This window comes from Engystomops pustulosus, chromosome 5 (genome assembly GCF_040894005.1).
Source record: "Engystomops pustulosus chromosome 5, aEngPut4.maternal, whole genome shotgun sequence".
Taxonomy (NCBI): Eukaryota; Metazoa; Chordata; class Amphibia; order Anura; family Leptodactylidae; genus Engystomops; species Engystomops pustulosus.
Window position 1 is genome coordinate 106,658,310 of NC_092415.1, and position 27,401 is coordinate 106,685,710.

At 42.8% G+C, this 27,401-nt stretch overlaps 1 protein-coding gene and 1 long non-coding RNA gene across 2 annotated transcripts in view; one reads left to right on the forward strand and one right to left on the reverse strand.

Annotated features, from left to right (window-relative positions):
- ELP2 (elongator acetyltransferase complex subunit 2) overlaps positions 1-838 on the reverse strand; it is a 105,945-nt gene extending 105,107 nt beyond the window's left edge. Inside the window, exon 1 of the mRNA XM_072152804.1 lies at positions 554-838. Within this exon, the coding sequence (XP_072008905.1) occupies positions 554-685 (132 nt within the window). The 5' untranslated portion in view covers positions 686-838. The remainder of the gene's footprint in view (positions 1-553) is intronic.
- LOC140133122 (uncharacterized) lies at positions 566-23,584 on the forward strand. Its single transcript, XR_011855802.1, has 3 exons — positions 566-1,084; positions 1,215-1,311; positions 22,846-23,584. It is a non-coding gene; the product is annotated as an uncharacterized lncRNA (long non-coding RNA).
- Positions 23,585-27,401: the final 3,817 nt, after the last annotated feature.

Below are 27,401 nucleotides of genomic sequence, written 5' to 3' on the forward strand. Positions count from 1 at the left end.
GGCCAGTCCGTCACCTCACACCATTCCGCTTTTGAGCCGATTGTATAAAGGGGGCGTGGTGAGATGGTTAGAGGTGGGGTTAAGTGAGCTGGCACTTAGAGCCTGCTCGTTCAAAAACGACATATCACTAGCTCAGCTCGCCTAAGGAAGGGATGTAATACACTGCATCTGCACCAAGAAGCCTTCTATTTGCCCCGCTGTGCGCATACATCGCTCAGAAGGAAGGAACAGGATGGAAAGACATAGCTTGCTGCGTATTTCCATCCTGCCTTTTTTGGCGGATCCAACGTATCTAAATGTCACACTGTTACCGATTCCTATCCAATCCACCCTGACTGATAGGAGTCTGCATGATCCATGATGGCTATGACAGATGTGTATCCTATAACAATGGCACAAAAGGCTCCTGGTGCAGGCTACACCACTCAGCTTTCCCAGACCTCTGAATGGTACTTTCTATTGGAAAGTATGATTAACCATTTAGGAACTGGGGAAAGCTGTGTGGCTTGGACATAATGCCACTACCTGTAATGATAGATCCCCTTGTTTTTACCTGAGGGCTGTACAGCACTATGGAGTGACAAGTCCCACACGCCAGCACATTACCCCGACTCCAGCTCACACAGTGCGGACATCGGTTGACAGAAAAAGCCGCATGTGACAGATGAACAGTGGAGGCAGCCATGTTTAATCCTGGAAGCCGGATTGCTGCGAAGACACTACTCAGGGAAAGGACCTTCCGTGATGTCACGAGCACGTGATCAGTCACAAGACCAGTGTCAGCGCTGACGCTGAGCGTCTCTGGTGTGTGTGACGCGCGCTACAAATCCACCTCAGTCCTGGGCCCTGTCACTGCCCCGCTGTAGAGCTGGGTGGTACCGCCATCTGTATGGACATTGCTTGTGTGAATTATTTAAATTTTCTAAATTCACAAGTAAAGGATGATTTTTCCCACCGTCATGCAATCTCTTTTTATCCTTTAATAGTGTAGGAGGAAATGTCTATAGCTCCCAAAAAACTGCTGAGTTGGATGTTTTACAACATTCACGTATTGGATCATTATTTTCATAGTTTGATAAATCAGGTAATTTATCATTTGTGGATAGAAGGAGCTTTCTAATTAAATTTATTTAAACGTGTTGTAGGGAACCGAGGTTGATTTCCATTTTTTCCATTGTAAAATGTGTTTATGTTTTTTATTTCTCAATGTATAGCGCTTTTGCAGGTCCATCCCCACTATATGATTGCAGTCCAAAGTATCTACAACTCTCTCCGATCAGCACCAACGTTCTCCACAAACCAGGAACTCCGGTAGGTTGATATTATAGGGGTATTGATAACCTTACCTCTATCCCACACCCTGTATATCAGAGCCCATGTAGGACATTAAGCTCTGCCCCTACCTGCTTTTCCCACCTCTAAGGTGTATCTCCAAGTCCTTTGGGTTAACATTTTTTCTCCTATTTACAGGCCTTCCAAATTAAATTAAGGTTTTAGACCATTTTTAGTTAGTTTACTGGCCTGTCCTTAACTCCTTTCTGCTCGCCCGCTGACTTTAGACGGGAGCAGGACCCGATCTACGGGTGTCAGAGGCACCCGGAGACCCTAGGGAGAAGGGAGATGCGGTTCGTTACCGCTTCTCCCTTCTCCGATCCTCCCTGCATCGCGCTTAATGAGCGTGATGCACAGAGGAGCTGAGCGGCGCTGTCTCCGGCTCCATAGACTCGGCGGTCACGTGACCGCCGGGTCTAAAGGGGTTAATCAGAGCTGCTGGGTCTAATTATACCCAGTACAGCTCTGATCACCTGTCCCCAGTGACAGGTGGTCATTTCCCCTGTAACTGAGGCTCGTATAGATGCCTCAGTTACAGGGGAAAACTTGTAATAGAAAAAAAAATAAATAAAATGTAAAAAAAAAAAAAGTGAAAATGTCCCCCAGGGGTCTTTTATAACCTCATGGGGGACATAAAATGAAAACACTCTCACACACAAAAAAAATTAACCTCTTCACGCTCTGCATCCGATATATCGGACGCTGAGCGCAGTGACACAACGCTCAGCGTCCAATATATCGGATGCGAGCGCTACTTGCATGGCAGCAGGCGTTCTGTGGGGGAGTAGGCGTAGCGTGGGGAAGTAGGTGTTCTGTGGAGGAGTAATAATAGCGTGAGGGAGTAGGCGTTCTGTGGTGGAGTAGGCGTTGCGTGGAGGGGCAGGCGTTGTTCTGTGTTGTTCTGCACAAAGCTAATTTTACTCGACACCATTCAATTTGTGTTACATTTGAGGCAGGATCTTATGGGTTAAAATGCTCATACAACCCTAAATAAATTCTTTGAGGGTTGCTCTTTACTAAAATGGGGTCACTACGCGGGGATTTCTATTGTACTGGTACCTCAGGGGCACCCCAACACCAGTCTAGTGAAACGGGTGATCCAAAAGCTAGATTTTGCTTGTCCCTTCTCCAGCCTGCTGTGTCCCCAGCCTGTAGACTTTTGCTCAACATGGGGCATTGCCATACTCGAAGTAACCCACTGAATGATTTTTGGGGTGTTTATCCACAGTGGGATGAGTTGGGCTGAATACATTTCTTCCTACTTTGGCACATTTGAGAAAACAAAGCAATTCTTAGGCCCCTTCTACACTAGCGAGTGTGATGCGATGAAATCGCATCACACTCGCAACGCAAGCTGCCGGGAACGCACGGCCCGAACGCTGCACCGCGGGAGTGAACTCAGCATGTCAGTTCACTCCCGCGGTGCAGCGTTCGGGCCGTGCGTTCCCGGCAGCTTGCGTTGCGAGTGTGATGCGATTTCATCGCATCACACTCGCTAGTGTAGAAGGGGCCTTACACTGCCCCCGTCATTTTGTATTACATTTGATCCAGCATCTCAGGGGTTGAAATGTTCATACAACCCCAAATAAATTCTTTGAAGGGTGCCCTTTCCTAAAATGGGGTCACTACTTGGGGGGTTTCCATTGTACTGGTACTGGCGCACCCCAGTCTAGTGACAAGGGTGCTCCAAAAGCAAAATTTCGCTCCATCTCAACCCTGCCGTGTGCCCAGCCTGTCAATTTTTGGCACATGTGTGGTATTGCCATACTCGGAACAACTCAAAGAATAATTTTTGTGGTGTTTGTCTGAAGTGACATGAGTTGGACACAGTAAATTAGGTGCTAAAATGACATTTTTGAGATAAAAACGCAATTTTTAATATGCACCATTTACTTTGCATTAAATTTTGACCATCATGTTGGGGGTTAAAATGCTCGACACAACCCCAGATAAATTCTTTGAGGGGTCTAGTTTCCAAAATGGTATAATTTCTCGGGGGTTTCTATTGCACTGGTACCTCATGGGCCCTGCAAACATGACATGGCACTCCAAATCCAGACAGGTGAAAATGGAGCTCCAAAAGCAAAATTTTGCTCCTTCCCTTCTCATCCCTGCTGTGTGCCTAGCCTGTCAATTTTTGGCACATGTGTGGTATTGCTGTACTCGGGACGACCTGCAGAATGATTTTTGGGGTTGTCTAAAGTGGCATGGGTGGGATACAATATATTAGGCAGTAAAATTAAATTTTTGAGATAAAAATGCATTTTTTACTCTGTACCATTTACTTTGCATTATTTTTTGGCCAGCATGTTGGGGGTTAAAATGCTCACCTCCAACCCCAGATAAGTCTTTGAGGGGTGTAGTTTCCAAAATGGTATAATTTCTCAGGGGGTTCTATTGCACTGGTACCTCACGGGCCCTGCGAACATGACATGGCTTTTTGGGGTGTTTGTCTAAACTGGCATGAGTTGGGCACAATATATTAGGCACTAAAATGACATTTTTGAGATAAAAATGCACCATTTACTTTGCATTAGATTTTGGCCAGCATGTTGGGGGTTAAAATGCTCACCCCCAACCCCAGATAAATTCTTAGAGGGGTCTAGTTTCCTTAATGGTGACATCTTTGGGAGTTTTCTATTGTACTGTTACTTCAGGGGCTCTTCAAGTACACTGTGGCACCACAAAACATTTGCAGTCAAATTGGCCTGCCAAAAACCCAATGGTACAAACTCTGTTCTGGACATCGCTGTACGACTAAAGAGCAGTTGGCATCCACATGTCTGGTATTACCGTACTCGGAAGAAGCAGGGCAACAATTTTGGGATGTATATTTACCTCAAATTCCTTCTGAATGTGTCCATTTCAGGGCTAAATGAAAATAATCTTATTCAAAAATTGAAATTTAAAAATTTGGAATCCATTTTTGTTTGCTTCCAGAGAAAGAATTAAAGGGTTAACAGACTTCTCAAATGCTGATTTGAATAGTTTGAGATGTTAGGTTCATAAAATGGTGTTACTTGTGGGGGTATATAGTACATGAGCTTTTATAGAGCACTTCCAAACTGAATTGGTCACTAAAAATTGCTAGTTGCTACTAAAGTTTGAAACCTTCTCAGATCCGTAAAAAAGATGGAAATGTAAAACAAATTATGGAAATAAAAATAAGACCAATGGCAAAAGGTTTCTACAAAAAAAATTGTGGTATGACTTTTTGTCAAAAAAGTATAACATTTGAAAATTGTCAATTTTTTTAAAATTTTTCCTAAATTATTGAATTTTTACCCCCCCCAAACAGAAGCTGATCACCAAAATGATACTACTAACATAAACTACAATGTCTCACGAGAAAACGAACTCAAAATCAGAAGGATATCTTAAAGTGTTGAAAAGTTATTACCACAGGAAGAGAAACTGGTCAAATTTTAAGAAATAGGTCTGAGCATTAACTTAAAAACAGGCTGCGTCATTAAGGAGTTAAAAGGGGTGTTTCCTTGGTAACTAGGGGCTGTGACAAACAGAAAATAGCCCTTGCGCAGCTAACTAGACCATCTAATAGGAGGTGCAAAGTATGCAAAGGTGCATACTCAGCAGTCTTGTACTGCACCAGATTAATCATCAAGCATTACACAATAGGGGTTATTTATCATTTTGTATGGTTTTTTGGCATATAACTCAAAAAAGTTGTATTGAGGCTTTTTGGCACTTTTCAATGTTAAAAAGTCACACTGGACTATTTCCGCCACTTCGTTAATCTTGCATAAACAAAGCCCCCAGCCAAACTGGTTAACTGGCACATAAGGGTCCATAATATGGTGCACATGTTACCTTTTACACATACTGTAGAGCCTGTATCAAATGTATCCTCCTTCCTGCTGTATATTTCTGATCATTGCTGGAGTGCTAGATTTGCCCATACTGATCTAATCATTGGAAACCTGTAGTCTACTTATTTTTGCCCTGGAAATCACATTTTGGGTAATTTAGCATCTCTAAATCTTCTAGAATATTAAGGGGATGAAATATTAAGAAAACAGCCGTAGTACTTTTTTATTTTGTTTAAAAAGCATTTGATACAATATATGTTTTTGAAACAAAGGATAAAGGTAATTATCTTAATTAAATCAAAACACGTATTTTTCTATCAAGTACTTTTAACAGCCAGGGAGCATTCTAACTTTGTGTGATATGCTCCTGTTAATAAAGGAAAACCTAATTGCTTATCTATATATTCTGTTATCTTGTTATCTTATTTTGCTCATTTTATCCAAATTGAAAGAGCATCTACTATTTGTCTCTGAGAAGTAACAATTGTACCTCAGTGATTTGGTACCTGCTATTTTATCTTTTTGCTGATCACATTCACTAAACATTTAGATTCTCTTCATTTCTAGAATGTCTTTTCCATGTGAAACCCCACCTCTTTATGTAAAAAAAAAAAATCACCTCCAAAGTCATACCAATTAGCTGAGTAGAGCTGAAGTGAGCCTGAAACAAGTCACTTTGAGAGGCTGAATGGAAATGGTCACTTCAGCCACTCCATATCCTGAGCTCTTTAGTACCTACAACCATATTTTTGAGCTACAGATCCTGAGATATATATGATTCATAATTCCTTCATTTTTTAAAATAATACTTCTTTTATTTATATAGCGCACCAGATTACACAGCACTACACAGACTTTGCCAAATCGGTCCCTGTCCCCAATGTAATCAACCTACCAGTATGTTTTACTGAAAAGGTATAGAGTCAGCTCACCTGAAGATCATGCAGCAGCTTCTGGTAAGGTTGGAGCACGGACAACTCTTGTTCCCAGTCCAGCACAAGCAAAAACATGTAGCAGATCCAGCTTCACACAACCATCCAGAGTCAGTAAAAACATAGCAATTTATTTCATATTCCCTAAAAATTCACAGAGGCAGATGAACATATAGGAGAACACAGACATACACAGCGTAAATGCCTACGCATTTCGGAAAAAATCCTTCATCATGGCATATCGTGAGGCATAAATAGCCCGCAACTGCGGCTATGTGATCACGTTAAAGGAATATTACATGTTTAAAAAATCCCACTACATTTGTCACCACATATAGTGAGCAATTTAATGACATTGGGACAATCATACGCAAACACTTACCTTTGTTGTCCTGTGATGATGACCTTTCCTGTATCCTAGATAACGGAGTTAATTATGTTTCAAGAAAAGCTCCTACACTTGGCCAGTTGTTGTCACCAAGCTTGTTTTCTTCCAAAATACAAGATCCTTCAAATTCCAATTTTCTCACATTTGGAATCTTTTTCCAGGTTCCCAGTACACGGCATGGATTAATAAATAATGCAATGGAGAAGTAAAATTTGTTACGCACAAAATCCCTCACACTGAGCCCTCACACAGCTCTGTACACGGAAAAATTAAAAAGTTATGGATTTTTGAAGGTGGACAGCAAGAAATGAGCAAAAAAACACTGTGTCATTTAGGTGTTAAAGGAAATTAACCATTGCTATACAGCGTTTATGAGCACCACTTACTTACATATTGCTGGGGTTCTGCCAGTAAAGAATCTGTAAAGCTGAAGCCCAGGAATTGTGCGTTTGTGGAGAAAAAGAGGCGGTGAACAGCTTGGTCGCTCCCTATATGCATAATTATGCATGCCTTTCGCAGCTCAAGGGGCGCTTCTTTCCCTCTCCTCCCTCCCATTCCAATGTAGGAGAGCCTAAAAATGCATAAAAATTTGACCTTGATGGTAACAAATGTGCCCCAAACAGAAAATAACTATCTTCAAATCTCCTAAATGTAATAGATGGACATGTTTAGAGTTCAAAAATAGCTTATATTTTCACAATAATAAATAATAAAATAACTAAAACTTAAAGAGAACCTGTCAGGCAAATTAACCCCCTCAACTAAATATATTTTCATAAAGTGCCATTAGAAAGCATTGCCTCTATTTCTTCATTGTCCTTCTACATGCCTGTAAACCTAAGCAATGAGGTCCTAAAGCTGTATGCAAATGACCTGTGAAATGTCCAATGAGTCATTATCATATTCAAGCTGTCCAGCTTATTCATGAGTGGGAGGCACAGCCACACCCCAGTGCTTGACTGACAGCCTGTATAATGATGTGATGGCTCCTCCATGTGCTTCCTGGTGCTGGAGGCCACGCCCCCTGCTGCCTGTGTATGAGATACTCCTATACACATGACTGACAGCCTGTATAATGATGTGAGTTATAATGGTGTAATGGCTCCTCCATGTGCTTCCTGGTGCTAGAGGCCTGTGTATAGGAGAGATACAACTGTTCCAGGCAGCTATGTTATAGCAGAACATGTCAGGTAGCTGATGTCTGTGTCTCACACATGTGTATTAGGAGGATGCAGCATGTCAGCAGAAAAAGCACAGACACTAGCAATGCTTTACTATACATTACACACAGACATGAGCAGGGAGAGGGGAGGGGGAACAGGAGTGACATCACTGCCTCTGACCATGTGACCAGCCTCATAATAAAGAAAAGATGATTTTATAATGATTAATGTATGAATTGACTAGATAAAGGCTGGAATGGGATCCTTGTAAGCTGCTCCAACAGGTAGTGGTGACAGAATTAGCTGCAGAGACTTGATGACAGGTGTCCTTTAAATAACCAAAAATCAGCTTTTCATCTAGAAGTTTTAAGATAGTCACAACCTACAAAAAATAGCAATTAAACAGATTAAAAAATAGTAGAACCTCTAAAACCTAAATATTTTTTGAAAGCAGATAACCTGGTGATTGCATTTGTCTTGATTAACAATTGACAGCCAGTATCGCCATCATGTAACTTTGTGACAAACACAAATTATTTAAAATAAAATGCATTGAGTGCCAGTTATATTCCAGGTTTGTTCTGTCTCAATATACCAGGCCCTCCTGTCACTTTTCACACAGTGATTCTTATGCTCTCGAGGAATCGTAAACCTATGGTATGTCTTTCCTTCTCAACAGGACTCTCTTGTGATACAATGGGGGTCATTTACTAAGGGCCCGATTCGCGTTTTCCCGACGTGTTACCCGAATATTTCTGATTTGCGGCGATTGTACCTAAATTGCCCCGGGATTTTGGCGCACGCGATCGGATTGTGGCGCATCGGCGCTGGCATGCACGCGACGGAAATCGGGGGGCGTGGCCGAACGTAAACCCGACGTATTTGGAAAATCCGCCGCCTTTAAAAAACGAAAATGTGTCGCTTGGGAAGTGCTTACCTTCACCTGGTCCAGCTCAGTGTATTCAGATGATTTTCAGCGCAGCAGCGCCACCTGGAGGACGGCGGAGGAACTACCTTCATAAATCCCGTCCGGACCCGAATCCTGTTCAGAGAACGCGCCGCTGGATCGCGAATGGGCCGGGTAAGTAAATCTGCCCCAATGTTTCTAATACTACTCATGTGCCAATTTTTGTTTGATTGTTATTTTTATATATATGTTATCCTTTGTTAAAACATATAAATGCTTAATAAAGTGTTGGACTAAAATAAAAATTGAAAATGCCATGAAATATATATTTTTACTAAAACTCACATCAAAGCGGAGATTTATGCACAAAAAGGGTTGTAAAAATAAACAAAGTGAGCATATATATATATATATATATATATATATATACACTCACCGGCTACTTTATTAGGTACACCTGTCCAACTGCTCGTTAACACTTAATTTCTAATCAGCCAATCACATGGCGGCAACTCAGTGCATTTAGGCATGTAGACATGGTCAAGACAATCTCCTGCAGTTCAAACCGAGCATCAGTATGGGGAAGAAAGGTGATTTGAGTGCCTTTGAACGTGGCATGGTTGTTGGTGCCAGAAGGGCTGGTCTGAGTATTTCAGAAACTGCTGATCTACTGGGTTTTTCACGGACAACCATCTCTAGGGTTTACAGAGAATGGTCCGAAAAAGAAAAAACATCCAGTGAGCGGCAGTTCTGTGGGCGGAAATGCCTTGTTGATGCCAGAGGTCAGAGGAGAATGGGCAGACTGGTTCGAGCTGATAGAAAGGCAACAGTGACTCAAATCGCCACCCGTTACAACCAGGGTAGGCAGAAGAGCATCTCTGAACGCACGGTACGTCGAACTTTGTGGCAGATGGGCTACAGCAGCAGAAGACCACACCGGGTGCCACTCCTTTCAGCTAAGAATAGGAAACTGAGGCTACAATTTGCACAAGCTCATCGAAATTGGACAGTAGAAGATTGGAAAAACATTGCCTGGTCTGATGAGTCTCGATTTCTGCTGCGACATTCGGATGGTAGGTTCAGAATTTGGCGTCAAAACCATGAAAGCATTGATCCATCCTGCCTTGTATCAACGGTTCAGGCATCGTTGCAACGCCACAGCCAACCTGAGTATTGTTGCTGACCATGTCCATCCCTTTATGACCACAATGTATCCAACATCTGATGGCTACTTTCAGCAGGATAATGCGCCATGTCATAAAGCTGGAATCATCTCAGACTGGTTTCTTGAACATGACAATGAGTTCACTGTACTCAAATGGCCTCCACAGTCACCAGATCTCAATCCAATAGAGCATCTTTGGGATGTGGTGGAACGGGAGATTCGCATCATGGATGTGCAGCCGACAAATCTGCGGCAACTGTGTGATGCCATCATGTCAATATGGACCAAAATCTCTGAGGAATGCTTCCAGCACCTTGTTGAATCTATGCCACAAAGAATTGAGGCAGTTCTGAAGTCAAAAGGGGGTCCAACCCGTTACTAGCATGGTGTACCTAATAAAGTGGCCGGTGAGTGTATATGTGTCACTATACACAACATCAACAAGAATTTACACTCTGAAGAATATTAAAGAATATTAAAACATGCAATATTTGGTATTATTTGGCAATCCATAAATGTGTATAAAAATATAAACCCACAAAGTGAAAACGCCTATTCTGCCAAAATCATATTTTTTTCACAAATCACAGCCTATTGTCTACACAAAAATAACCTTTTATTTGATAGATACAGCCACCTTTATGCAACTTCGCAGCAAACAGTGATAACATGCAAAAGTTGCATGAAAATTCAAAATTTTCACTAAAATATGTACAAATCCAGAGTACTTAAATAAAGAAAATGTACTTTTCTGAAAACAGTAAGATGTGAGGTGTTCATACATACCCCACATGTGTAGATTCAAATATACCAAAATATGCAGCAAAGGGAATGTTAAATCCACAAGGGGCGCCAAACAATTTGTGCAGACTGTACACAGATTTATTATGTATTTGTGTCGCAAAATCCAACTAAGCACTAACATGCCTCTTTTTTCAGTCTTGAAAACAGACACTTCTCAAAGAGTAACCGTAAAGGTTTTTTTGTTTTTCACAAATCAATTGCTCTTGGGATGTAAAACAACTTTACTTATTATCTTTATTACCTATATGCTGTAGTTTCCTTGCTATCCCCCTCTGATTACCTTAGGGCTGCCTCCTCTCCATGTGCTGATAAGCCCTGGAATCCATCAGAGAAACAAAGTGTAAACAAACTACGGATGCATGGGAGGGGACGGGCTGCTGCTCCCTGCTCACAGAGGAGGAGGCCATGTAACAGTGAATGCAGCAGAGCTGGAGGTGTATGCAGATGTCTCCTGCACAGAATAGTGAGGTACAAGATCTCCCTGTTCCCTATCAGTCCCTCCATACCAGTCTGTGATTCTACAGAAATTTCTTGTTTGTCTCTGCTCTTCTTGCTGCTCCCCTACCCAACCTTGTCATTGGCAGTATCAGCTCTATCCAGATGAGCTATTAACCCTTAGTGCTCACACAGCACAGGCTATAGACTGCATGTAACTTGTGTACTAATGATTGCAACCACTTATTACATGTTACCTGCTCCTCCATGTGATGGAAGCTGCCAGGCTGTCACCATATACATCTTGTATGTGCACAGTGCAAGTGGATTTACTTGTGGGCAACTATATAAATGTAATGCTAAATTACTTTGAGAGAGAGCACAAAAGGCGTTGTGGGATCTGTGGGCAATCTAACTGGCCTCAGTCTGTGGGCATAGACTAACACAGGGGTAGAGAACCTATGGCTCGGGAGCCATATGTGGCTCTTTTGATGGCTGCATCTGACTCTCAGACAAATCATTGATTAATAGCGATCGCCAGTGTGTACATCTAAGACACACACAGCGATGACCACTGGATGCAGGCTGGGATGTTACCACTGTCTGCGTCCTTTGTGTGACCGAGGTGCCATCGCCGCAGCGTTGCTTAGGTGACAGCGCCTGTGTCATAGAGTAGAGCAGCATCCCCTCGCCTGTATAATGGTGTAATGGCTCCTCCATGTGCTTCCTGGTGCTGGCGGCCACACCCACTGCAGCCTGTGTGTGTGTGTGTGTGTATATAGGAGAGATACGGCTCACATCACCACCTCCGGTTTCCAGGGTCCTGTTCTGAAATAGGAGCAGAGCAATTCAAACTTTACTTTACATATGGTTGATGTTTTATGTAATATCAATGACTCACTGACCATTCATCATAATTAATTTAAACATAACTGAAAGAACACTTCTGTATCTGGAAGTCAATAGTGTCTGATAATAACTGGAAGATGTCTCCAGATTTGGAGCCCAAAGCAATAAAATTTCAGTAACAAAATAGGACAGGCTATAACTTGCAAATTGAAAAAAAGCAGGCATTGTCAAAATCCGCAAATGATTACATTTTCAAGCACGCAGCTTCAAGATATAATATGTGGCACATAGTCACATTGAAAGTAGGTTTTTCTGGAAGATGAAACCTCAAAAATGAGATAAAGTCTTGTGGTATGATTCTGCAATTCCTCCTCACACCACTGTCAAAGGCTATCACAATGTACAGCACTATGGCAAAGAAAGCAGGGACATTTAGTGATCAGTCATGCTTTTGTCCAAATGAAAAAATTATCCCACTAGAGAATATGCTAATCAATTAACAGGATTATGCACGAAGGCACACACAAAAGGAATTATTTCCAATTTTTCTATAGCCTCCCAAAAGTGCACATCCAACAGACTCTACTGGGAGACTTATTGTGCCATCTCTATTAAACTGGCTGTGTCAGTTTTCTGTTTGCACTAGAAGTTTGCACATGTGTTTAAGAAAGCCAGTTTTCTGTTGCACTGTGTCTAGTGCTTAGTCAGAGTTTGTGACATATTTAATATAGCGACTTGACAGAATTGTGTTGCATGCTGTATGTTAAAGGTTCACCAAAAAAAAGATGGTGCAAAGTTTCCGAGCAGTGCAGAGTGCACCAGTATTCAATAAATCTGCCACACCGTGCACACTTGTGAGCCAAACTGCACTTAGATCCTATTTTTGGAGCTATAAGATACTAATCATCCTACTAATCTTGACCTTCTTCTACCAACTCCAATCCTGTGCCACCTGTCCTGACCTTCTGCCTGAACACGACTCCAATTTTGCCTGCGTACGTCGCCTTGGCCGTGAGCAAGTCACGCCTGTGCAGCGACCTAGTGGTACGACACCACAGCATGTCCAAACCGCTTTGTGATGGGCTGTAACGGGTGCTCCCGCGATCCCTGTCTTGGATCCCAAGCGCACCCGTGTTCCTCTGTGTATCCCCGCGGCTGCCACTGCTCTGGACTTACGTATCCCAGCGCCCCTTCCCCGCCCCCCAGGGCATGTGTGCGCTGGCTGTAGGGAATTTGAAGGGCCAGCGCACCGCTGATTGGTGCGCTGGTTGAACACCTCCACCTTTATTAATCAGCGCCTCCCTTCCTTCCCCACTAGATCTTTATGCCTACACCTTAGAGAAAGCTCTCCAGCGATATTTCTGAGTTCCCGTGACCCGTGTTCCTGTGACCCGTGTGCCTGTGTTCCCATGTGCCTGGACCTCCGGTTGCTGACCCTGGATTGGACTTGACCTTGCATCTCTGCTGCCTGCCCTGACCTCGTGCTTAAACCTGACCACAAGACCGTCTCCTGCTAAGGTACCTCGACCTCGGCTGCCACCGCGGGCTAGTCGCACCTGTGGTACAACCTGGTGATACCCTGCCGCAGCAAGACCATCCCGCTTTGCGGCGGGCTCTGTTGAAGACCAGGTGCCACTTAGATTCTGGTCCCAGGTGACGGCTTGTACCACCTCCCGCGTTGGTCCAGAGGATCCACTCATCCCGTATCCTGACAGTAAGATCCGGCCATGGATCCCGCGGAGGTTCTGCTTCCCGGTCGGACTGATTTTGGGTCCAGCAGGCCCAGCATATTATGAAATTTAATGACCAAAACGAGTATTGCAGGTATAGTTTTATTATACAAATTGTGACATGGAAAATTTTGTTCAAAATTTAAAATTATTTGTCCTTAACTATAACCTGTCACCACACTAACCCACCCAAGCCTACACACAGTACCTTTTTCTGTAATGTGTACATTCCCTGGAGATCTTTTTAGCATATTTCTAGGTTGCAGCATGAATGAAAAATCATCTTCTATATTCTTTTGTTCAATGCAGTCAGACAACCCCGCCTCCCGCATTTTGCATCTGGCCCATGTCACAGCCACGGGTGCCCCTGCGACCCATATCCCGGGTCACAGGCGCACCTGTGTGCCTTACTGTGCTCCTGGAGCTTGCCTGCCCGTAAACTCACCTCTCCCGACTCCAGCGGCGGCCTCCTTGGTCCCCACAGTCCAGTGCTTGCGTTCGCATCTCCTAGGGTGCACGCATGCCGGCTCTGTAAGATTTAAAGGGCCATTGTGCTGATTCATCGCGCTGGCTGGCCGCATGCCAGGGTAAATTTCTGCCCCTTCCTGTGTCCCCTGACAGATCTTTGTGCCTAGTGCCTCAGAGAAAGCTGTTCTATGTGTTTTGCCTGTCCTGACCTACCGCTACGTCCCCGACTCTGATCCTGTGCTGCCTGTCTCGACCTACTGCCTGTCGCTGACCACGAGTTTGCCTGACGATTTTGTACTACGCCTTGGCTGCCACTGCTGACAAATTCGCGACTGTGGAACGTGTTGGTGGTACCATGCCACAACAAGTCCAACCTGCTTTTCAGCGGGCTTTAGTGAAAACCAAGTACCACCTACACTCCAGTCCCAGGTTCCGGTTTACGCCATCGTCTGCGGTGGTTCAGAGGATCCACTACCACCGATCCTGACAGCCCATACCTGCCTCCTAGATCTCCACATAGCCAGAGAACATCATCACAATTTAAAGGGCAGTGCTGGGATGCCAGATGCATGGAGTGGATAGAGCTGCAGGAGGTTGGGTTACCTGACTGTTGACTACATTCTACAAAAGAGTAAAAGATGATTTTTAATTTATGGTCATCAGTTGCAAGACTTTGTATGGTCTCTCTGTGCTTGTGTGGGTTTTCTCCGGGTCCTCTGGTTTCCTCCCACACTCCAAAACATACTGGTAGGTTAATTAAAATGTGAGCCCCATTGTGGACAGGGACCATTTGGCAAGCTCTGTGCAGCGCTGCGTAATCTACGTGCACTATATAAATAAAGGAAATATTATTATTATTGAACTGAGCCTACAAGATTGTGATGCAGATGCGGTTTTTGCCACATTTGTAATTTTTTTCCATCTTCCCAGTACACGACATGGAATAATAAATACAGTTACTGAAAAGTCCAATTTGTTACATGGCAAATAAGTCCCTACACTTACACGGTCTGTAGACCTCACTCTGTACACGAAAAAATTAAAAAGTTATACATTTTTGAAGGTTGAAAAATATATATGGAGGACCTAGCACAAAAATTAATGTACACAATATCTGTCGGCACATAAATAACAATGCATAAATAGGAAGAAAAAAAGGGAATGTGCCATATGACAATACAAGAGTAAATCTTTATTCAAAAAAACAACAAATCTCCCAGCATAGGGATGATAGACAATATAAAAGCATTTCAAAATGCACCAAGTACATGTTAGAACATATAGTTGGTACTGCCGCGTAAGGCAGTCCAACAAACCATTTCCTCCACCGACAAAAAAATGGTTATAAGAATCACCCCTGATGGTATATAAATCAAACAGATGGTATATAAGTAAGCACACAATACAAGCTCTGATATAGGTATCACAAAAGTGTAAGTATTACAATGGTATATGAAAGCAATATGCTATCCCTATTGTACCTAGAGGTAAGTCAAAAAAGAGCGCGTATGTCTGGTTCCCATACATTACAGATCAGTGAGACGGGTCTGAAGACTATGTGGGACAAAGTCCTGTGCTGTCCACAGTCAGGGTGATTCAGTCGGTGGATTGGAAAGGGAGGGCTCCCCACGCGTTCCGTCCCCAGATGGGGACTTCCTCAGGGGTTGAAGTTTTTGAAGATTGGGTGCGAAAAATGAATGAAGAAAGGCTGCAACGGTAAAGGGTTTAACGTTAATGAAATGATTACAAAAAGTTACATCTGGTATAAAGCAGACTGCATTACACTGCTAAACTATACCCAACTCTTGCAAATTTTGCAAGACAATTCCAGACCTATGTCTTGCTATTCTACCATATTTCTGCTGCTCTCAGTGGATGTGAGGTGTGATACAATGAGGTCATCATTCCTGCTAATTTAGATCTGTTGAGAACAGCAGCAGAGTTGGCAGCACAGTTACTGCCAGGAATCCACCAAAAGTCAATATTATATTTATTATTTTAAAACAATAGTGGATGGGCTAATTGGGATAGCACTAATATAAATCAGGGCCCTATAAGAGATAGTCATAGAGGGGGCATTATAAATAGGGCTTAAGAAAGGGAGGGCATTTCAATCAAAAGCAAAAAAAAAGTAGATGCATTATAAGTAGGAAATAAGGAAGAATTGTAGGTAGGGTCTTTAAGAAAGGGAATTATTCAGGGGAGCAGCAACAATAAGGGGCCTTCTATAGTATGGGCGCCACACAATGGGCAGCTGTTAAGTGTGTGTGTGGGCACACTTGGGGGATGGTAGTACTACATAGACAAGCAAAAGAGTAACAATGTTTTAAACCTTTAAATTTCAGGCTCCATATCTCACCATCCACTAAAGCTTTCAAATTGAGAACATTTTTTAAATTTTTGTATACTTCAACTTACAACTTGTTCTCACATTTCCTAATAGCTCAGTGTGTTGTTAGTTTGATTCCAAAGTTAAAGGTCACTGGTGTGAATCAAGAAAGAGCCATGAAGATGATTTCCCAAAATAACATTAGCATCATCCGGCTAATCGATAGCGGTCTCTTTTTCATGTAAAAAGTCAAACTGCATTATGTGAGTGCCAAGAAGGTTGTAAAAATACATAATGAAGTCTACCCATCTAATTTAAAGCCAAGAGGTGGATGTTTAGGCAAAACTCAGAGTCAACAAATCAGCTCTTCATGCACTGGAGGTGCATTATACATTATACAAGTCTCAAATGTTCGCCTAAAAAAAGGGGGGAAAGTCTGGACTTCAAGATCATTATAAGAAACATCAGCATGAGTTTTCAAATTTAAAGTCAAGAGATTGGGCTCTGATGGGTATAAAATGGTCTGGAAGAATCAAGGTAAAAGAAAGCTAATGGATTGAGAAATTGAATGTACTTTCAGGTTTGGTAGAGGAACCATGAAGATATGGGGTTGTTTTACAACCAAAGGCATTAGATAATTGACCATGATCAATGGTTGTATCAATACTGAGTTATAGGTGAGCAACAAGATGCACTTGTTACACTCAAGCAGGAATGACTTTGTGTTCCAGCAGGAGAAGGACCCAAAGATTACATCAAGATTGGTGAAGATACCAGACCTCAACCTGATCTAATACAGATTGCCTGTACAATAATTGTAGTCTCACATTCAAAGCTATAGTGGATGGTGAGATATGGAACTTGAAAGTCAAAAGTTCAAAACATTGTTAAAACTTTTGCTTATCAGTGTATATAAAACAATCACGGCAAGCAAAATAACATCAAGCAAACCAAGATACAACTTATTGACTGTGTTCTCTGAGGGGATTTTCATCACTGAAAATCTGTTATTACACATATAAATTATACAGTAAGTCATTTGTATGGCTCTTGCAGCCTACTAATCTAATAAGCAAATTAAGAAGGCAAATGTTTAGAATAGACTACATTACCTCAATATACAAGTCTATTTTAAACATTTGCCTTCTTAATTTTCTTATTAGATTAGTTTAGATTAGATTAGTTATTATTAGGTTAGCATAAAATTGCACTAGTGAAATCCAAGCGCATTTCAGCTACATTAGCTCAGTAGACCCATTTAAACTGCTGTGAAAGACTATGCTGGACATTTAACAGGGCTTCTATGTAAAAAAACTGCAAGTGCACCACTATACCCTTTACGCTATCTCGACTCCATGGGGGTTTGGAGGGCATGAAGGAGGGCGCAGCTGGCAGAGGAGTGGGAGCACTTGATAATGTTATCGAACTTTCATTAGTGAAGGTTTGCATTCTGCATATATTTCTACACCAGGCAGGGCCTGGCATAGAAATATACTGTCAGGATCAGTGGTAGTGGATGATGACGTATGTCTACACATGTAAGTGGAGTCTAAGTGGTACCCGGTTTTCACCAGAGCCCGCTTCAAAGGGGGATGGACTTGCTGCGGCATGGTACCACCAGGTTGCTCCACAAGCGCAACTTTGTCCGGTGGCCAAAGCAGTATAAAGTCGTAGAGGAGAATCATAGTCAGGGACAGGCAGGAGGTCAGAACAGGCTGCACAGAGTCGGGGACGTAGCGGAAGGTCAGGCAGCACAGGACACAGGAGCCGAACCGGGGTCACAACGGGAATTCTCAAGACCAGCACTAAGCATAAGGGATAAGTTTTCTCTGAGGAACGAAGCACAGGAAAGGACTGACAATTTATCAGGGCAGCCAGCTGGCCAGCGCCAATTGTCGACGCAAGAACTTTAGATATTACCAAGCTGGTGCACATGCACTCGGAAATGGGGACGTGCACGCTGGAGTGCAGGGACCGCGGAGACCTCCAGTGGAACCAGGGAGGCTGCAAGCTGGCTCTGGGGGCACATGGAGTCTCATCGGTGCGCTGGTGATCTGAGATATGGGTCGCAGGAGCACCCATGGCATATACGCTGCACAGCAAATACTTGATGTTTCTGACAGGGATTTCATCATTTGCTGGCGCATAAGTATGTGTTCTGCTTCACTGAACTGATATCAATCACCTAACACAGTGATGGTGAACCTTTTAGAGGCCGAGTGCCCAAACTACAACAAAGACCTGATTATTTATCGCAAAGTGCCAACACAGAAATTCTATTTGTGATTTATACTCCCTTCTCTGTCACAGTTTTCATTGATACCAGCACCTGAGGACACCAATATAGCAGAAAATAGTCCCAGGTAGGGGTGTCACTTTAAAATACCTCTGTGCACAGCAAGTCCTGGGCTGTCTGGGACTGCAGGAAGATACCTGGAGTTATCTCTGGTGAAGGCCTGAGTGCCCACAGAAAGGGCTCTGAGTGCCACCTCTGGCACCAGTGCCATAGGTTAGCCATCACTGACCTAACACATAAATGACAGAGACCAGCAATAAATACAGTTCATATTTTAAACATGTAAATATTGTGAAGTGTAAAGTGCTGTTTAGTTTAGTTATGTAGAATTAACTACAATTCTACAATTTAGGTTAACTTTTGCTTGTTTCAATTGGGTTCTGCTTGCATTGCTGCAATGCAATAGGATTGAAAAAAACCTAAAATTAATCATCTGTACACTTTACATAACCAGTATCCCTAGATGAACTTGACAGCTCAGGCGAATCCTACAAAATTAAATGAACTTATCTATCTTAACTAATCTTTATATGTTTACATCTGAATTTCTGTAAAAATAGAACAAACTGCATTTTAAAAAAAAACTTTGAAGATTCAGCAAAACTTGGTTGTTTACCAATGATTTAACTTGGTCAGGACTTATAAACAGGGCCGGCGCTATGGGTAGGCAAAGGTGGCAATTGCCCAGGGCCCCCCAGGGAGAAAGGGGAGAATCTCTTCTTTCAAATGAATCTTGAATTTTGTTTCTAGGTGCTATGGATCCAGAGATATTCAGGTTTAAAGTGAGAATATCAGGATGCCATTTTTATATATAAATATCTCCGTTTTCCTACATTTTAGAAACACAAATTTAGATTCGTATAAAAGAGGAGACTCTCTTCTTTCATAGGAAAAAAGAAGTGAGGTTCTATGAGTCACAGAACCAGAGATACAGCCCCCTGAAGTATCTCCCCCATCTCCAGATTCTTAGCCATTAGGCTGCAGGGAGCATTTGCTGCACACAGGAGCTGCTGCACCTCACAGATAATGGAAATATTCACTTTATATGTTACTAGTACTACATTTTGAGAAGGAATAATATCAACTAATATTCATGTTTTTAACCCTTCTCTATGCAAATCTAAGAACACACTTTGGGCCACATGTATCAATCGTTTTTTTCTGTTGTTTTTGCGCCTTTTCATTCAGGCGCACCATTTTTGTGCCATTTTTGCAACTAAATGCCAAACTAGCTGCGCAGCAAAAATAACCAGCTTTCCCTCATTTATCCTAGCAATCCAGATGTTTTGATGCGCCTAATGATATTCATCACTTGCGACTTTTCATTTAGGCGCAAAAACGGGCGGAAATACACTCCAGCCCGAAGCTGGCGTTAACTGAGAAGAAAGCACTGAGCCCCTTTGCAGAACAGCTCATTTCTAGCAGCAAATCTCATCCAGACACTGCAGACACTAGAACAGATCATACAGACATGAGATACTCTGCAGACACTAGAACATATAATAGATACATTAGATACACTGCAGACAGGAGCTGCAGACTCTATTTACAGTTCATCACCTTCTATTTACAAAACATTCTGCAAACTCCTGAGCTCACAGCAAGAGAGAAAAGAACGTTACAGAATGTTGCACATAGTACTGACAAGTGTCCCCCATGTAATTCTGCACAGTATCACCAGTGTGTCTGAGGGGGATACTGTGCAGGATTACAGGGGTGCAGCAGGAGACCAGCACTGGGGGATCCCCTCCAGGAGAAGCCCCTGCTGAGGAGGTCACTGGGTGCAGGGTGTCACACACCTGGGTGCTGCTGTGAGTGTTATCTTCATTCTGGGCTGTGGGAGAAGCAGAGAGGAGCTTGTAGCAGGATCACATGTAAGTGCCTGAATCTAACATTACGCCTAAACTGCGCCAAAATTGCGCCTAAACTGTTTTAAAGTAAAGTGATTAATAAGAGGCAGGAAATTACCTTATCACAGATGGTTGTAGCTTGTGATAATTCTGGAAAACAGTGCGCCAGAATTTTTGGCGCAACTACTACTCTTAGGCGCACAAAAGTGATAAATGTGGCCCTTTCTCTCTTATTCCCTTTTATTTTGTGAGGTTTTTTTGTTGGGAAAATTGACTGATACGATGAACATTCAATCCTCTTCGCCTAATGTGACTACACCGCGACCAGAACATGTCCATAAAGTTATATGTAACACCAAAAACACACACATGTCCTGGAATAAAGTTTTTATTTCCCATCATCCTCCATTATTTCCACCGATGTTATGACATTCTCACTCTCATTCTTATGAAGTGTGGAGGATTCTGTTATTGTGCGGCTAATACAATGGCGCACATCTAAAAGTGACTTTTATTATCTCATTAGAGAGGTTTATGGATATATAGTTATTTATTTGGGTGACCATTGTGTAAGGAACAGACAATGATAGATCTGTGTGAATTTTCTGTAGTTCCCTTTGCTGCATATTTTGGTGAATATACACATGTGGGGTATGTATGATCTCCTCACATCTTACTGTTTTAGGAAAGTATATTTTCTTTATATAAGTATCTGGATTTGTACATATTTTAGAGGAAATTTTGAATGTTAATTGCCAAATGCATCGCCTGGTTGTCTGCTTCCAAAATTCTATAGGTTTTATGGCGCCTTTACTTTTTATTCTGTTTTATTGCTAGATTTTGCAGGTTGTGACTGTCTAAAAATGTCTAGCTAAAAAGCAGATCTCTAGTTATTACAGTTTTAGTGATATTATGTGGATTTATTCATGTGAACATATCAATAGGGCACATTTGTGAACTCTACAAATGTCCATGTTTGGATCAAATTTTTTGCCATCAAAGTCAAATTTTAAGTATTTTTAATAAAATGTTTCAATTTGAATCAAAATTGCATGAAGGCGCCTATGTCTATAAAATCTTTGATGCAATTTTGAAAATGGGGCAAGTGTCTGCTTTCAGAAAATATCGGTCCCTCTCCCCAATGGGCCTCACAGTTTAATCAACCTACCAGTAATTTTTTGGAGTGTGGGAAGAAACCGGAGGACCCGGAGGAAACCCACGCAGACACAGAGAGAACATACAAAATCTTTGCAAATGTTGACTAGCGCTGCAAGGCTGTAGTGCTAATCACGGAGCCACCATGCTGCCCATAAATCTCCCTATCATTTATCATCTCCTATAAAATTCTCCCATATTACAGTTTGTTTTACCATACTAAAGGAGCCTCTTGCTGACTGTGACTGGTCATAAAATAGTTTTATTTTGGGGCCCCACTGTTAGTTTTGCCCAGGGCCCCACTTTGTCTAGAACCGGCCCTGCTTATAAATACCTAATCCTGTGCATCATGCAAGTTTACGCTTAGCATCTTGTCAAACAAAGTAGTTTATTATCAGATGTGTCCTCTCTGCTTGAGTTTAAATAGCATTCAATGGAGGGAATTTATCACAACTGGGCACATTGTGCACCAGTTGTGATATCTCTCTGGTACACAATGAACACAATTTGGCAGATTTATCAAGCTTTCTGAAAGTCAGAATATTCCTAGTTGCCCATGGCAACCAATTACAGCTTAGTCTTCATTTTATCAGTCCTCATGAATATTTTAAAAGGGAGCTGTGATTGGTTGCCATGGACAACTGAGAATATTTTGACTTTCAGACAGCTTGATAAATCTGCCCCAATATGCTAACATGCACCAGCCTCTTAATCTTATTCAACTGTAAAAATAAAAGCTCCCCAAAAATGCAAGAGTGGGAAGGTAGGATGGATCTTCTACTTTATGCAGTGGGAAGGGTTAGAGAAAGGCACGGAAGCAGAGAAGAATAGGAAAGTGTGGTTTGAAAGATCACGCCGGGTGGAGACCTACAAGAGGTGGAAGGAGAGTTATTAACTAAAAAAACATCCTAGCACAGGATTGTGAAAATATTGATAGTTTTATTATTATTGCCCAAATGGTATATATTAATAAGTAAAGCCAATCGTCAACCACCGGGGTGGGATGGGGAGGGAACATAAGAGAAAAAATTGATATTGTTGCAAGAGGTATTATGATTAATAATGTCCAGATATAACTTTATACCCAATGTGTTTATGATTTATACTGCTTATTTATATTTATATCAGTTCTAGGGAAAGGGGGGTAATTTGAAGCTTTAGGTTTTTTTTTATTATAATTTTTTTAAAACTATTTTTATTTTTACTATTTTTCAGCTGCCAGTAACACCCGCGATCTGTGCCAGCATCTTGCCGAGGATCGTTGCTCCCCGTGACATCATCAGGGAACGGTGATCCGTTGCCATGACACCCTTCCGAAGCTATCAGCACATTGCAATAAATGAGGAGGAAAATCCCCATATACTGCCATACTGTAGTATGGCAGTATATTATAGGATCGATCAGACAACCTAGGGTTAAAGTACTCTAGGGAGTCTGAAAAATAGTAAAAATAAAAAAAGTTTGAAAAAAAAATGATAATAACTTAAAGCTTCAAATTACCCCCCTTTTCCTAGAACTGATATAAATATAAATAAACAGTAAAAATCATAAACACATTGGGTATTGCCGCAAAATAGCATCCAAAGTTAAAAATGGAACATGTTGAAAAATATTAAAAAATTAAGAAAAAGTGATCAAAAGGTCGTACAGTACAAAAGTCACAAAAAATGAAACCACCCACAGCTCTGTACAATAAAGTATGAAATAAAAAAGTTGTACATTTTTGAAGGTGGGGAGTGAAAAATGGAAATGAAAAAAAAGGTCCTTAACCTATTAAATCACTTTTTTAGATTATTTATTAAAAGGTTTTTTTCCTGGTGTTTACCATGCAGGCCCAGTAACGATTCTGTTTTATTATACAGATTGTTACAGACGCGGCAATACCAAATATGTGGTTTTTTTTGTGTATTTGTGTTTTTTATACTTTATTAAGTTTTTGTATGGGAAAGTGACATTTTGGGGGATAATATTTTTATTTATTTCATTTTTACTTATTCTAATGTTTAAACTTTTCTTGTTATAACTTTTTTTACCTATACAAACTTGAACTTGAGCCAGCGATGCTCTGATCGCTTCTTGAAGTCCAACACACTGCTCTACAATACAAATTCATTGTAGAGCAGTGTAAACTGTCTGAGCATGGAGATGCATGCACAGACAGTTTACAGTCAGACCCGTCTCCATAGGAAGTGCCGGAGGCGTCACGCACGCACAAATCTACCTCGGGTTTGTTCATCAAAATGTGTTTAAACCGCGAGATAGCGGTTTAAAACACTAGCAAAGGTAAGCTCCGGCACCAGCTCACCCTGAGCTGGTGCCCTGTGTTTACAGCTAATACCTACCATTAGCAGTGGTAGATTTCCTCTAACCTAACTTTATGATGAATAAGATTGGTCTGTGCAACTCCATAGTGGTATGTATTACGGATAGAATAAGAAAGGAGGCTTATTTCTTGTAAACAATATATAAGAGCTACCTATTAGCAGCCTTACCTGTAATTCAAACTAATGAATAAGAATCAGCCTGATCCGGCCGTCTGCGCCATTGGAAGAAGCAGAGTTTCCTTGGTGAAATGCATGTTGGGACAATCAGTCCCACTGTAATATAGGGACAGTCAACACTAGGGACAGCTGACTGTTGATTAAGTGTTGCAAACTTAGCCTTATACACAGCCACATATGGAGGAGGCAGCAGATCTCTCCGCCCTCAGTTCAAGTTATAGGGTTGTGTATCGTGGACCTGCACGACCACAATAGAATACAATCTGGCGGCAGTGCTGTCTGTCAACGTGGTTTGTTTCAATGACAGCTACAATGTTACAATCTTACAGCTAATAGGAGTTGTACGATGAAGCTACAGTATCTTTAAGTAAATTGACTCATAGGTGGATCTTACTCCTATTCAATCCCTAACATTTGATTTCTTCTTACATAAACAGCTGGGAGAATTTGAATTATTGTAGGCATATCGTATGTAATTCTTGGGGGATATCTATGATCTGCCCTTTGTCCCAATACAATAATATACGTATTTGCAGTGACCTTTGAGAACATTAAAAATACTTTTATTTTTACTTCCCCAAGTAAGAGGGGATTACATATCCTACTTTTAATAGTATTTATTAAAAGCTACATATTAAAACACATTCACATCTTTCCCTACTTCTCTTCCCTATCTCTCTGCAAAATAAACTGATAATTCATTGGCGGTGTACACCTGTAAGTGTGCTGTATATCAGTATTATCAATCATACAGTTGTTTCGCAGAGAAACCTGCTTCATCAGGGGTATGGGCTTTAGCTGGCGTGTGGCACAACAAGTGAGAAATATATATAGTGGGGGAGAAATACCTCCATTCACAAAGCAACAACGGGTATTGAGTTACGTGTGGGAAAGAGCCTCAACCGAGACTTACATTAGAGATCCAAATGACGATCCAACAATATCCTCAGCCAATCCCTAGATGGAAGTGTCAGTTGACTCGCATCATGTACGGCTTGTTAGGATCAGTGGATCCTCTGGACCACCGCGGGAGATGGAAGTAGCCAACACCTGGGACCGGAGTCTAGCGGCACCTGGTATTCACCAGAGCCCGGCACAAAGCGCAAATGACTTGCTGCGGCAGGATACCACTAGGTCGTTCCCAGGTGCGACTAGCCCGCGGTGGCAGCCGAGGTTGAGGTACCTTAGCGGATGACAATCTCGTAGTCAGGTCCAGGCACAGGGTCAGGGCAGGCGGCAGAGATGCAACGTCAAGTCCGGGGTCAGCAACAGGAGGTCCAGGCAGGTGGGAACGGGAACACACGCACACGGAACACAGCAACACGGAGGAACTTAGGTAACATGGCAACACAGGACTCGGGACGCAGGAATACACAGGAACGCCGGGATACTCGCTTGGAAGCTTTCTCTAAGGCTATGAGGCACAAAGATCCGGCAGGGGACACAGGAAGAGGCAGGCTTCTTAAAGGTGAGGTGTTCAGCCAGTGCACCAATTAGCGGTGCGCTGGCCCTTTAAATTTTTGGCAGGAGCCGCGCGCCCTAGGAGGCGGGGATGCGCGCACACGGCAGTCCGGGGAAGAGCAGGAGCCGGGAGAGGTGAGTGAGGAGACCAGGCTGCAGCGGGGGCACACGGTGGAGCACGGATGCGCCCACGATCCGAGACAGGGATCGCGGGAGCACCCGTGACAGTACCCCCCCCCCTTCGGCCTCCCTCTGTTCTTGGGCCTGAGAAAACGTTGGAGCAGGCTCTTGTCCAGGATGTTATCGTCTGGCTCCCAAGATCTCTCCTCAGGACCAAATCCTTTCCGGTCTACCAGAAACAACCGCCTACCTCTCACTGTCCTACCTCTCAGAGTCCGCTTGTGGTGCTGGAGGGAGAGGAACTTGTCGGGCGAAGCGGTTTAAGATGACTGGCTTGAGGAGGGAAACGTGGAAGGAGTTGGGTATGCGCATGCTAGGAGGCATATGCAATTTCTAGGCCACCGGGTTGATGCGACTGAGAATTTCAAATGGACCCAAGGACTGGGCTCCCAATTTGTAGCCAGGGATCTTCAGTCGGACGTACCATGAGGATAACCAGACCCTGTCACCAGGAGCTAAGACAAGAAAAGGCCGACGTTTCTTGTCCGCTTGACGCTTGGTCTTGGCAGAGGTTTCGAGCAATGAGGTACGGACTTGTTCCCAGATGGCTTTTAGATCCTGTACCAAGTCCTCCACAGCAGGAACATCTGCAGACACAGGTAACGGAAGAAGAGGCCCTCGATGCAGACCATAATTAATAAAGAAGGGAGCAGAAGTGGAGTCCAGGGAATTGTAGGAAAACTTCGCCCATGGTAAAAGAGAAGCCCAGTCGTCCTGACAAGTGGACACAAAGTGGCGGAGATAAAACCCCAAAGTCTGATTCACCCTCTCCACTTGGCCGTTGGACTGAGGATGATAGGCAGAGGAAAAGTCCAATTGCACTTGCAGCTGGTTGCACAGAGATCTTCAGAACTTGGACATGAACTGAACACCTTGATCAGAAACGATGTGCCGGGGAAGGCCATGAAGCCGGAAGACATGCTGGAAGAAGAGACAGGCAAGACATGGGGCTGAAGGCAAACCTGGTAGAGGGACAAAATGGGACATCTTAGAAAAGCGGTCTGTTACCACCCAGATAACGGTATTGCCAGATGATGGCGGCAGATCAGTGATGAAGTCCATAGCCACGTGAGACCACGGGCAGGTAGGCATGGGTAACGGCAACAGAAGACCAGCTGGTTTTTGTCGTGAGGGCTTATTGCGAGCACAAGAGGCACAAAATCCCGAACGTCCTTGACCAAATCAGGCCACCAATAGAAACGGGAAATCAGGGCCACAGAGCGCTGCACCCCAGGGTGCCCAGCCATTCGAGAAGAATTTTCCCCAGGTCAGGATCCTCTTTCGAAGCCCAGGTCGTACATAATTTTTGCCGGGAGGTAATTGCCGAAGGTCCACCGGCTCTGCCAGCACAAGCGTCTCTGGAGGAATGATGTGTATCGGAGCATAGTCCTTCCCCATAACATCGGAAGCACGTGACAGGGTGTCAGCCTTGATGTTTTTCTCGGCAGGGCGAAAATGGATTTGGAAGTCAAAACGGGAAAAGAAGAGGGACCACCGGGCTTGACGTGGGTTCAACTGTTGAGCTGTCTTTAGGTACTGGAGTTTCTTGTGGTCCATGAAAATGCTGACTGGAAATCGAGCTCCCTCCAGCAGATGACGCCATTCCTCCAAGGCAAGCTTGATAGCCAG